Genomic DNA, 13,963 nt, shown 5'->3' on the forward strand with positions numbered 1-13,963 from the left:
ACATGTAGAGAAGGGCTAATGCCTATACTTCTGAAAATTTCAGAAAATCACAGAAGAAGGAACAATTCCAAACTCATTCTACGGGGCCACCATTACTCTGATACCAAAAACAGATAAAGCTATCACAAAAAAAGAAAATTGCAGGCCAGTATCACTGGTGAACATAGATGCAAAAATCCTCAACAAAATTCTAGTAAACAGAATTCAGCAACACATTAAAAAGATCATATACCATGATCAAGTTGGGTTCATACCAGGGATGCAAAGATTCTTCAATATATGCAAATCAATCAATGTGATACACCATACTAACAAATTGAAAGATAAAAATCATATGATAATAGATGTCAAAAGCCTTTGACCAAATTCAGCACCCATTTATTAAAAACAAACAAACAAACAAAAACAAAAAAAATGGGCATAGAAGGAACCTACCTCAAAATAGTAAAGGCCGTATATGATAAAACCCACAGCAAACATTATTTTCAATCGTGAAAAACTGAAAGCATTCCCTCTAAGATCAGGAACAAGACAAGAGTGCCCACTCTTGCCAGTATTATTTAGCATATTTTTGGACGTCCTAGCTATGGCATGGAGCCTGGTGGGCTACCGTCTATGGGGTCTCACAGAGTCGGACACGACTGAGTCATCTTAGCAGCAGCAGCAGCAGCTATGGCAGAGTAGAAAAAGGAAAGGAGTCCAGATTGGAAAAGTAAAATTCTCACTGCAGATGACATGATACTATACAAAGAAAACCCTAAAGATAGTATATCCGAACATTAACTAGAGCTAATCAGTGACTTTAGTAAAATCACAGGATACAAAATCAATACACAGAAATCACTTGGATTCCTATACACTAACAGTGAAAAATCAGAGATTAAATCAATCCCATTTACCATTGCAATAAAAACAATAAAATATGTAGGAATAAACCTACCTAAGGAGACAAAAAAGCTGTATATAGAAAACTATGACACCGATGCTAGAAATCAAAGATGATATAAACAGATGGAGAGATATTCCATGTCCCTGGGTTGGAAGAATCAATATTGTGAAAATGACTCTACTGCTAAATGCAGTCTACAGATTCAGTACAATCCCTATCAAATTACCAATGGCATTTTTCACAGAACTAGAACAAAAAATTTCACAGTTTGTATGGAAATACAAAAGACTCCAAATGGCCAAGGCAATCTTGAGAAAGAAGAATGGAGCTGGAAGAATCAACCATCCTGATGTCAGACTATACTATAAAGCTACAGTCATCAAGACAGTATGGTACTGGCATAAAAACAGAACTATAGACCAATGAAACAAGATAGCCCAGAGATAGGGGGCCCCTAGGTGTGTGGATTTGTCTTTGACAAAGGAGGCAAGAATATACAATGGAGAAAAGATAGTCTCTTCAATAAGTGGTGCTGGGAAAACTGGACAGCTATATGTAAAAGAATGAAATTAGAACACTTCCTAACAGCATACACAAAGGTAAACTCAAAATGGATTGAAGAACTAAATGTAAGACTAGAAACTACAAAGCTCTTAGAGGAAAACATAGGCAGAACACTCTATGACATAAATCACAGCAAGATCCTCTATAACTAATTCTGGAGTCAGCTCTTAGAGTAGTGGAAATAAAAAAACAAAACTAAACAAATGGGACCTAATTAAACTTAAAAGCTTTTGCACAGCAAAAGAAACTATAAACAAGGTGAAAAAACAACCCTCAGAATGGGGAAAAAACCAAGTGAAACAATTGACAAACTATTGATTTCTAAAATACATAGGAAGCTCATGCAACTCAATACCAGAAAAACAACTCAATCCAAAAGTGGACAGAAGACCTAAACAAATGTTTCTCCAAAGAAGACATACACATGGCTAATATATACTTGAAAAGATGCTCAACGTTACTCATTATTAAAGAAATGCAAATCAAAACTACAACAAGAGATCACCTCGCCTGGGTCAGAATTGCCATCATCAAAAAATCTTCAAACAATAAATGCTGTAGAGGGTGTGGAGAAAAGGGAACCCTCTTGCACTGTTACATTGTAAGAATGTAAATTGATAACAGCCACTATGGAAGACAGTATGGCGATTCCTTAAACTAGAAATAAAACTACCATGTGACCCAGCAATTCCAACATTAGGTGTATACCCTGAGAATTCTGAAATTGAAAAAGACACATGTACCCAGTGTTCATTGTGGCACTGTTCACAATAGCTAGGATATGGAAGCAACCTAGAGGTCCATCGGCAGATGAATGGATAAAGAAGCTGAGGTTCATATACACAATGGAATATTACTCAGTGATAGAAAGGAATGCATTTGAGTCAGTTCTAACAAAGTGTATAAACCTAGAGCCTATTATGCAAAGTGAAGTAAGTCAGAGAAAAATACTGTATATTAGTGCATATATATGGAATCTAGAAAAATGATACAGATGAACCTATTTGGAGGGCAGTAGTGAAGACACAGACATAGAGCACAGGCTTGTAGACACCATGCTGGGAAGAAGAAGGTGGGACAAATGGAGAGAGTAGCATGGAAACCTATACCCTACTGTATGGAAATTTGCTGTATGACGCAGGGAACTCAGACCGGGGCTGTGTGACAACCTAGAGCAATGGGAAGTGGGAGGGAGGTTCAAGAGGGAGGGGACATATGTATAATTATGGCTTATGCATGTTGCTGTATGGCCAAAACTAAACACAATATTGTAAAACAATTATCCTTAATTAAAAATAGATACTTTTTTTTTTTTTAAGTTCTGTAAGTATAAGATCTCCCACACTGTAGGCAGACGCTTTACCATCTGAGCCACCAGGAAAGTCCAAGTATAAGGTGAACTCCCCAGGTCGATAGGTGCCCAGTATGCTACTGGAGAGGAGTGGAAAACTAACTCCAGAAAGAATGAAGAGACAGAGCCAAAGCAAAAACAATGCCCTGTTGTGGATGTGACTGGTGATGGAAGTAAAGTCCAATGAGGTAAAGGACAATATTGCATTGGAACCTGGAATGTTAGGTCCATGTATCAGGGTAAATTGGAAGTGGTCAAACAGAAGATGGCAAGGGTGAACATCAGCATTTTAGGAATCAGTGAACTAAAATGAACTGGAATGGGCGAATTTAACTCAGATGACTGCTATATCTACTACTGTGGGCAAGAATCTCTTAGGAGAAATGGAATTGTCATAGTCAACAAAAGAATCCAAAATGCAGTTCCTGAGTGCAGTTTCAAAACCAACAGAGGATCTCTGTTTGTTTCCAAGATGAACCATTCATTCATTATCACAGTAATCCAAGTCTATGCCCTGACCAGTAATGCTAAAGAAGCTGAAGTTGAACTGTCCTATGAAGACCTCCAAGACCTTCTAGAACTAATACACAAAAAAAGATGTCCTTTTCATTATAGGGGACTAGAATGCAAAAGTAGGAACTCAAAAGATGCCTGGAGTAACAGGCAAATTTGGCCTTGGAATACAAAATGAAGCAGGGCAAAGGCTAACAGAGTTTTGCCAAGAGAATGCACTGGTCATAGCAAAACCCTCTGCCAACAACACAAGAGACAACTGTACACATGGACATCACCAGATGGTCAATACCAAAATCAGGTTGATTCTGTTCTTTGTAGCCAAAGATGGAGAAGTTCTATAGTCAGCAAAAACAAGATCAGGAGCTGACTGTGGCTCAGATCATGAACTCCTTATTGTCACATTCAGACTTACATTGCAGAAAGTAGAGAATACCACTAGACCATTCATGTATGACCTAAATCAGATCCCTTATGATTATATAGTGGAAGTGACAAATAGATTCAAGGGATTAGATCTAATAGAGTGTGTGAAGAACTATGGATGTAGGTTCATGACATTGTACAGGAGGCAGTGATCAAGGCCATCTCCAAGAAAAAGAAATGGAAAATGGCAAAATGGTTGTCCAAGGAGGCCTTATAAATAGCTGTGCAAAGAAGAGAAGGCAAAGGCAAAGGAGAAAAGGAAAGATATATCCACTTGAATGCAGAGTACCAGAGAATAGCAAGGAGAGATAAGAAAGCCTTCCTCAGTGATCAGTGCAAAGAAATAGAAGAAAACAATAGAATGGGAAAGACTAGAGATGTCTTCAAGAAAATTAGAGATACCCAGGGAATATTTCATGCAAAGATGGACACAAGAAAGGACAGAAATGGTATGGACCTAACAGAAGCAGAAAGTATTAAGCAGAGGTGGCAAGAATACACAGAAGAACTACAGAAAACAAATTTTCATGACCCAGATAACCACAGCGGTGTGATCACTCACCTAGAGCCAAATATCCTGGAATGTGAGGTCAAGTGGGCCTTAGGAAGCCTCACCACGAACAAAGCTAGTGGAGGTGATAGAATTGCAGTTGAGCTATTTCAAATTCTAAATGATGATGCTGTGAAAGTGCTGTAGTCAATATGCCAGCAAATTTGGAAAACTCAGCAGTGCCCATAGGACTGGAAAAGGTCTGTTTTCATTCCAGTCCCAAAGAAAGGCAATGCCAAAGAATGTGCAAACTACTGCACAATTACACTCATCTAACATGCTAGCACAGAAATGCTCAAAGTTATCTAACCCAGGCTTCAACAGTACGTGAATCATGAACTTCCAGATGTTTAAGGTGGATTTAGAAAAGGCAGAGGAACCAGAGATCAAATGGCCGACATCAGTTGGATCATTGAAAAAGCAAGAGAGTTCCAGAAAAACAGCTAGTTCTGCTTTATTGACTATGCCAAAGGCTTTGACTGTGTGTGTCACAACAAACGGGAACATTCTTCAAGAGGTGGAAATACCAGACCACCTTGCCTTCCTCCTCAGAAATCTGTAGGAAGATCAAGAAGCAGCAGTTAGAACGGGACATGGAATAACAGACTAGATCCAAATCTGGAAAGGAGTATGTCAAGGATGTATATTGTTACCCTGCTTATTTAACTTACATGCAGAGTACATCATGTGAAATGCTGGGGTGAATGAAGCACAAGCTGGAATCAAGACTGCTGGGTGAAATATCAGTAACCTCAAATACACAGATGACACCACCCTTATGGCAGAAACTGAAGAACTAAAGAGCCTCTTGGTGAAAGTGAAAGAAGAGAGTGGAAAAGTTGGCTTAAAACCCAACATTCAGAAAACTAAGATCGTCGCATCAGGTCCCATCACTTCATGGCAAATAGATGGGGAAACAATGGAAACCATGACAGACTTTATTTTCTTGGGCTCCAGAATCACTGAAGATGGTGACCTCAGCCATGAAATTAAGACATTTGCTTCTTAGAAGAAAAGCTATGACCAACCTAGACAGCATATTAAAAAGCAGAGAGATTACTTTGCTGACAAAGGTGGTCTAGTTAAAACTATGGTTTTTCCAGTAGTCATGTATGGATGTGAGAGTTGGACTATAAACAAAGCTGAGTGCCAAAGAATTGATGCTTTTCATCTGTGGTGGTAGTGAAGACTCTTTTGAGAGTCTCATGGACTGCAAGGAGATCAATCTTGATTATTCACTGGAAGAACTGATACTTAAGCTGAAACTCCAATACTCTCTCCACATAATGGGAAGAATTGACTCATTATAAAAGACTCTGATGGCTGGGAAAGATTGAAGGCAGGAAGAGAAGGTGATGACAGAGGATGAGATGGTTGGATGGCATCACCACCTCGATGGACATGAGTTTGAGCAACCTCCAGGAGTTGGTGATGGCTAGCCAGGGAGGCCTGGTGTGCTGCAGTTCATCGGGTCTCAAAGAGTTGGACACAACTGAGCAACTGAACTGACGTATAAAATAAATGCCAGATTTCAAAGGCATAGTATTAAAAAATGTTATAAATTTCATTAATAAATTTTGGTTGCATGTTGAAATGATAATATCTGAAGATATAGTGGGTTAAATAAAATACAGGATGAAAATGACTTTGACCTGTTTATTCTAGAGAACTTTAAAATTGCTTGAATGACTCACTTCCATATTCTGGAAATATGCTCTCTAGGAGAACTTTCTGTGATGATGGACATGATCTGTGTTTACCCTGTTTAGTGTGAGAGCCATGAGCCATGTATTAGTGTTGAATATTTAAAATGTACCTGCATGACTGAGAAGTAGATTTTATTTTATTTTATTTTGGGGGGCTGTGCCATGTGATTTATGGGTTCTTAATTCCCCAGCCAGGGATTGAACATGGGCCACTGCAGCAAATGCACCAAGTTATAACCACTAGACTGCCAGGGATCTCCCAAGAAGCTGTTTATTTAAAGTTAATTTTTATTTTTGGTTGCACTGAGTCTTAATTGCTGTGCTTGGACTTTTCTGTAGTGGCAGAGCGCAGGGGCTACTCTCTAGTTGCAATACACAGGCTTCTCTTTGTCTTGGCTTTTGTTGTGGAGCGCAGGTTCTAAAAGCATGGACTTCAGTGGTTCCAGCATGTGGGCTCAGTAGTGGTGACTCATGGGTTCTAGATCATACGGGCTGAGTAATTGGTGGTGCATGGGCTTAGTTTCCCCTCAGCATGTGGAATTCTCTTGGACCAGAGATCGAACCCTTGTCCCCTGCATTGGCAGATGGATTCTTATCCAATGTACCACCAAGGAAGTCCTGTATTTAACTTGTTAGTTTAAATTTAAGTAGCTGCATGTGGCTACTTCCAAAAATAATGAACAGCACTCAATTCAGTGAGAGTCTGCTGAAGTTTTGGACTATGTGAAATTAACTTGCTGCTTACGGGTTCTTGTTGAAAGGTATGTAATATAATTACATGATAACCCAATTTAAAGTATTTATGGATATTTGTAAAAAGCTACATTGTGTTAACTAATGATATCACCATATAAAACTAATTTTAAAATAACTTGTTTTGTCTGCTTAAGAACAAACTAAGCCTGAGGCCAAGGTGCTTCTTAGTAAATTTTTTAACATACTAAATTGGGCAGTACAGTTTTAGACCCTTTATTACTCTACAATTTACTGTTTTAGATTTACATTTATAATCTATCTATAATTGATGTTTACATGTGGTGTGAGGTAGGAGTCAAGTTTTCTTCTTCTTTATGGATATCTAATTGACTAAGCTCCAAGGAAAAGAGAATTTTTCTGTTTTCGTACTACATTATTTATTTGTTCTCACACCAAATATCCATCCACACTATCTTTAGTAACTGGTAGACAGAGTGCCTTGTTTGTTGGCCCTTTCTGTTTCCATATAAGCATTAAAAATACCTCATCAAGGGGTTTCCCTGGTGGCTCAGTAGTAAAGAATCTGCCTGCCAATGCAGGAAATATGGGTTTGATACTGGTCTGGGAAGATCCCACATGCCACAGAGCAGCTAAGCCCATGTGGCACCACTACTGAGCCTGTGCTCTGGAGCCCAAGGGCTACAACTGCTGAAGCCCATGTGCCCTCAAGCCTGTGCTCTGCAACACAAGAAGCCACTGCAATGAGAAGCATGCGCACCGCAACTAGAGAGTAGCCCCCGCTTTCCACAACTAGAGAAAGCCCCTGCACAGCTATGAAGATCTAGGGCAACCAACAATAAATAAATAAATTTAAAAAATACCTCATCAGTTTTCATAAAATAACTTTTGGAATTTTAGTTGGGCATTACATTGGATCTCTATAACATCCAAATATGTTATCCTTTTTTTATGAAAAAGTCTCACACATCTTTTGTTAGATTTATTTCTAGCTATTTGCTGCTATGAATTATAAACTTTCTAATTTCATAATCTATTTATTGCTGGCATAGAGAAATACAGTTAATTGTCCTTGGGTCTAGCAGTTGTACTAAATTAACTTATTAATTCTTACAGTTTCTTTTGTACTTTCTGCATACCCAGTCCTGCCATTTGTGAATAATGATAGTTTCATTTCCGATTCTTACACATTTTTTATTTTATTTCATCTTACTGCATTATTGTACTGGTCAGGATCTCAAGAACAGAAACCAATAAACTTTTTTGTAAAGGACCAGATAGGAAGGAAGCCAACATTTCCTGTATAAATGTACATAGACTATAAAGTATTGTGCTTAAAAGGGAGTCAGTAATCTTGCAAGTGAGTTTTAAGCAAACGTGTATTAATTTGAAGGGCTATACAATATTCTGATAAAAGGGGCTATTTTTATAGGGGATTGAATTAGGAAAGGACAGTTCATAATCATGAAAGAAATGAGGTAAAACATTTGCCTAGTAAATTGGCAACAGCTGAAAAGTTTTGTTTATTTTTAATGTGCATAAGTATAAACTAATGGTTGTTTTTCTTTCCCTTTAGGAAAAATAGAAATGAAGGTACATATGCACACAAAATTTTGCCTCATTTGTTTGCTGACATTTATTTTCCATCATTGCAACCATTGCCATGAAGAACATGACCATGGTTCTGAAGAGCATCACAGACACCATCGTGGAATGACAGAATCGGAGTCAAGCGAATTTTCAGTGCTGGATGCTGAAAATGAAAAAAAATATTATATTGAAAAACTTTTTGACCGTTATGGTGAAAATGGAAGATTATCCTTTTTTGGTCTGGAGAAACTTTTAACAAACTTGGGCCTTGGAGAGATAAAAGTAGTTGAGATTAATCATGAGGATCTTGGCCACGATCATGTTTCTCACTTAGATATTTTGGCAGTTCAAGAGGGAAAGCATTTTCACTCACATAACCACCAGCATTCCCATAACCATTTAAATTCAGAAAATCAAACTGTGACCAGTGTATCAGCAAAAAGAAACCGTAAGTGTGATCCAGAGAAAGAGACAATTGAAGTGTCTGTAAAATCTGATGATAAACATATGCATGACCACAGTCATCGCTTATGTCATCACCACTGTTTGCGCCATCACCTTGATCATAACACTACTCGCCATTTTCCTAATGATTCCATTACTCAAAGTGAGCATGGGGAGCCTAGCCATGAACCTTCAACAGAGACCAATAAAACACAGGAGCAATCTGAAAGTAAGCTACCAAAAGGAAAGAGGAAGAGAAAAGAGAAGAAAAGTAATGAAAATTCTGGGGTTATTACACCAGGTTTTCCCTCTAACCATGATCAGGGTGAACAGTATGAACATAATCGGGTCCACAAACCTGATCGTGTACATAACCCAGGTCATTCTCATGTACGTCTTCCAGAACATAATGGTCATGATCCTGGTCATGGACACCAAGATCTTGATCCTGATATTGAAGGTGAACTTCGACATACTAGAAAGCGAGAAGCACCACATGTTAAAAAAAGTGCAATTTATTCAGCTGCTAGTCACAAAGATCATAATGAAGATGATCGTCAGCATGAGGTAAGCAGAATAAGGCAGTGGCTCTGTAATTCTCAGATGATTCTGAAGTACTCTTAGGGAAAAAGAAAAGTAACAGAGGAATAGACGACCGTATTCAAACTTGTTTCCAGTTACAAAATACATTAAGGGCTAAAAATCAGATTAAAGATTTTTATCTGCATTTTCACTTGCATTGTTTGTTTTCACATTTGGGTTCCTTCAATTCTAAATGTTTAAAGGTTGTCAGAAAATATATTTCTTTTTTTCCTTATTTTACTCTCTTGCTTAAGACTTGCTTTGACTCGCCAAGTTAGCTTACTGTTTCTAGATGCTTGAAAGTTGAAGTCCTTTTTTTGTTTAGACAGTTTCTCTTTCATAATAATTAACTTATTGAATTAACTACAGAGTGATTTCTAGTCACTGATCTAGCTCCAAAGTCAGGTATTTTGCATATGTGGTAGGTTTGTTTTCTCTGTCACTTTATCATAGGACCTACATGCTCAGATTAGTCTTTTCTCATGCTTTTGACAGATGAACACTGAATGCAAACAGATAAAATAATGAGAAGTGCCAATAGCAATGGGATGGTTCTCTTCTAAATTTTTGTTCTCCTTTCAATACTTTCACATTCGATTTGTTACTTCGTAATTTTTAAACAGCTATTCACCTTAAAAACATTTTTGTTTCATTAAAAGTGTATCAATACCCTTATTCTTATATTTAGCTCTCATTACAGTTTAGGAAAAGCTGTTGAATTTATTATTGTTCAGATACATAAAAAGCAGCAGCATCTATTGTGGAAGATGACCTCAACCTTTGTTTTGGTCTCTTATTACTGAAATGTGTTTTACATCTAAGTAAATATCTTTGTTTCTTAACTAGACAAATCACTAGATATTTGGTTTTCAGCAAATTTTAAAATCTTAGTGTATTTTTAAAGAAATTGTTAATTTATTACTATGGGTAATATCCTAGAGTCTCTTGTTGATAATAACTAGACATTATCATAACTAAACATTAGTGTTTACTCCTTCGATTCTAGTTGCGGGGTCTGGATCACCAGTCTTATTATTTTGTATCCTCATAGGCCTGATGCATAATGGGGATTTTTTCAAGATTTCTGGAAATGGTCTATGCATTAGATAGGGTAGTAGTACCTCATATAAAGACTTGACATGAGAAAAATCATTTGTTCGTATGTTTTGATTTTGTGTTTTTGCATTGTAGATACAGTAAGCAAGCATGCAACCAGAGTGCATATATGTGGAAAAGAGCTACTCCATTCCCTTAGTGTTAGATATTTGTATAATGATGGGTCCAGATTTTTTTTGTCATTTGTTTTCTTGTTAGTTTTTTTATACTTTGAACTTCAAAAGTTCTAGTGGATAAAGCTGCGTTTTGTAATCTTGCAGTTTTAGCACTGGGATAGAATTTCGCTATATGATATTCTTCTGGGGTACCTTAGGTAGTAAAAATGTCTGTATGCTTTTATATTTTAATATAAAGTTATTAAAGTACTCTTAAGTCTATTTAACAGTTTCACCAAATAAGAATCTCGAGCAACTGATGATTGTAGTTTGACTAGGGAAGTGATATTTTTTTTCTTCACTCCTTCAGGATCTTGAGAATATAGTTTTAAATCATTCTTGTTAATGGCAGAAAGTCATTATCTTTTATATGTTGCAGTGGAGAATGGATAAAATCCATAAAAAGTTTGGGGTAATCAGGTTGAATTCTTTCCTATCATAAGTTCCTATTAAAAGTCATTCTTTGTAGTAGATATTTATATTGCAGATTATTTTTAAATTATATTTAGAATATATTTTACTATATAGTACTTTTTCTGCCTAATCTTCTTAAAGTACTCTTAATTTGTTTTATCAATTTTCTTGCAGTGTTTGAACGTCACTCAGTTGTTAAAATACCATGGTCATCGTGCCAACTCTCCAATCTCATCTGATCTATTTACATACCTTTGCCCTGCTTTGTTATATCAGATTGACAGCCGACTTTGTATTGAGCATTTTGACAAACTTTTAGTTGAAGATTTAAATAAGGATAAAAATCAGGTTCCTGAAGATAAGGCAAATATAGGGGCATCAGGTAAGATTTAAGTTCTTACTCCTCAAAAGAGTCTCTGTACTTTTTAAAAAAATATAGTTGGAATCAGAAGGCAATTCCAAATGATTGCCTTATTTTTGTGTCTTTCAGTATATTTTAATCATGTTTAAGTATGTGTGTTTAGAAAAGATTGGAGGAAGACAGGCATAATACAGTTTACTCATCTCTTCTGGCATTACATAGGAACATTGTGTCGTGTACAGAGAACTAATAGATTGGAAAGGAAATGCAGGTTTTTCATAAATAGATTATTCTTTATGGGCAAATGTTAATAAGGGGGTCGTTAATTAAAGTTACATGATGTTATAATTACTTAATATTTAGCAAGATGAGGGGCTCTAGTGAAAAGCCAAGATTACAAAATTTTTAAGGATGTGAAAAGAGAAGCTAGTGTGGTTAAACTCTTGGAATGTCTCAGAATGCCAGTGATTGGCACATGAACTTCAAGAGAGTAATACCAAATGGGTAAGATCAAAACTATTTTTAAACTTCTCTCTTTGTACTTTTTCATCATATCCAGTTGGCTCCACTTTAATGTTTACAGGTACCTCCTTCTGAAACTTCTATTCCATAGGAAATTTGTACCTCTTATTGAATCACAAATGTCATTCCAATTTATTCTTTTGATAAAATCTGAAAATCTTTGATGTTTTTCCTCTATCTGTGGTTTCCGTTTTCATTTCCTATTTTCACTTGTATAATCAGTTGTTGAGTCCAGTTGAGTCTTAAGTATTTTCCAGTTCTCTCCACTCTCATAACTTTAGTTCATATCCTCATTGGTTCTTTACTGAATTGTTGAAATAACTCCATAATTTTCCCTGCCTGTGTTTCTGTTCCCCTCATAGATCATGCTTAGCACTTAAGCTAGATTTATATGGACACTCTGACATAGATTTTTCTTTTAGTAATAGCCAGTATTTATTTAATACATGGACTTTTATTTATTTACAAACATGTATTGTAGGCACTGTTCTATACTCAGTTCATTTACTCCTTGTAACAGTCCTATGAAATAGAGAATGTTACCCTAAAAAATAGAATGTTACCCTAAAAAATTTCCCAAGGTCTCAAAACTAGTGAGTGAGTGTGGTAGAGTTCAGTTCTGGGAAGCTTAATCATTTTGGTATTCATATGTGCAAAGTGTTTTGCATACTTTTCTTCACTAAATTTTAATACTAATTGAATTATTTGAGGAAGCTATTATATGATTCTTGTTTTTATGGGTAATAAGTAAGGTAAGGCATGGAAAAGTTAGTAACTCGCCCACAGTTCCCAGACCTAATAAATGATAAAATCCACCAAGTCTGAGGTTAATCACTGTGCTATTTTCCAAATTTAGGAAATTCTGATATCCCCTTTGTGATTTTTGCCATATATTGTTAATGTTACTTAACGTTTTCATTGGATCTCTAGTACTTTTCTTGACATTTTTTAATATTGTAAGTAGTAGTAGTTATGAGGACATGGATTTGATGTGATGTGCTAGGTATTTTCCTCATTTATTTTAAAATACTGCATTATGCTATGTTGTTCAAAGTTTATATGTTTGTTTTTACCCCCCAATCATGCTTTTCAGAATATGATCCATGTCTACCTACTATCACATCTCTATTTTCCACCATTCATTTTTTTCCCCTTCCCTCTAATTTTAACAAATCGTGATAATAGATTATGCTGGTTTTCCATGATTCTTCTCTGCCTTTTTACTTTGTAAGCATCTCTGCTTGGCTGACCACTGTGATTCCTCAATGATTGGTCTCCCTGGAATAAGTTAACTGACTGTACTAGGTTTAATTAAGTCCCCTACCTTGACACCCTGTGGATATTGCCATCATGGTACAGAGTTCAGGGATCTTAATAATTGGATTAGTTATCTTTTTGTTTGCCTTTAGTTGCTTAAAGGAAGTTACTGGGTCTTTCATCTGAGCATCACTAGTGCCTAAGATACTTTGGACAAAAAGTAAATACTCATATATTGATTGAATGAATAAATTACTTAATATTAGTCTATAAGCTTTTGTTTCTAACCTAGAAAGAACACTTGTAAGTCAGCCTAGTGTACATTGATAGTAGTGTTCTCAAGAAGCATGAGTGGTATTTCATGAACTTCCTATGTGCAAAATCATGTTGAATGCACTTCTGGTTGAAATGCCGAAGATATAGTGGTATTGAAATGAAATGAAAGTCACTCAGTCATGTCCGACTCTTTGCAACCCCATGGACTGTCCGTGGAATTCTCCAGGCCAGAACACTGGAGTGGGTACCCTTCCCCTTCTCCAGGGGATCTTCCCAACCCTGGATCAAACTGAGGTCTTCCACATTGCAGGCAGATTCTTTACCAGCTGAGCCACCAGGGAAGCCCAGGAGTACTGGAGTGGGTAGCCTATCCATTCTCCAGCAGATCTTCCCAACCCAGGAATTGAACTGGGGTCTCCTGCATCATAGGCAGATTCTGTACCAATTGAATAGTAATTGAAGTAACTAAATTTATGTGTATGAATATGAGCTGAAAAAAACAGAATTTTGATAAAATAGATAAAAGATTGAAA

The 13,963-nt window shown here is 36.6% G+C and overlaps 1 protein-coding gene across 1 annotated transcript in view; it reads left to right on the forward strand.

Annotated features, from left to right (window-relative positions):
* Nucleotides 1-8,300: 8,300 nt before the first annotated feature.
* The window catches only part of SLC39A10 (solute carrier family 39 member 10), a 36,639-nt gene continuing 30,976 nt past the window's right edge, over nt 8,301-13,963 (forward strand). The window contains exons 1-2 of the mRNA XM_052636021.1: nt 8,301-9,314; nt 11,189-11,396. Coding sequence (XP_052491981.1) covers nt 8,301-9,314; nt 11,189-11,396 — 1,222 coding nt within the window. The remainder of the gene's footprint in view (nt 9,315-11,188; nt 11,397-13,963) is intronic.

This window comes from Budorcas taxicolor, chromosome 2, assembly GCF_023091745.1.
Source record: "Budorcas taxicolor isolate Tak-1 chromosome 2, Takin1.1, whole genome shotgun sequence".
Lineage (NCBI taxonomy): Eukaryota > Metazoa > Chordata > Mammalia > Artiodactyla > Bovidae > Budorcas > Budorcas taxicolor.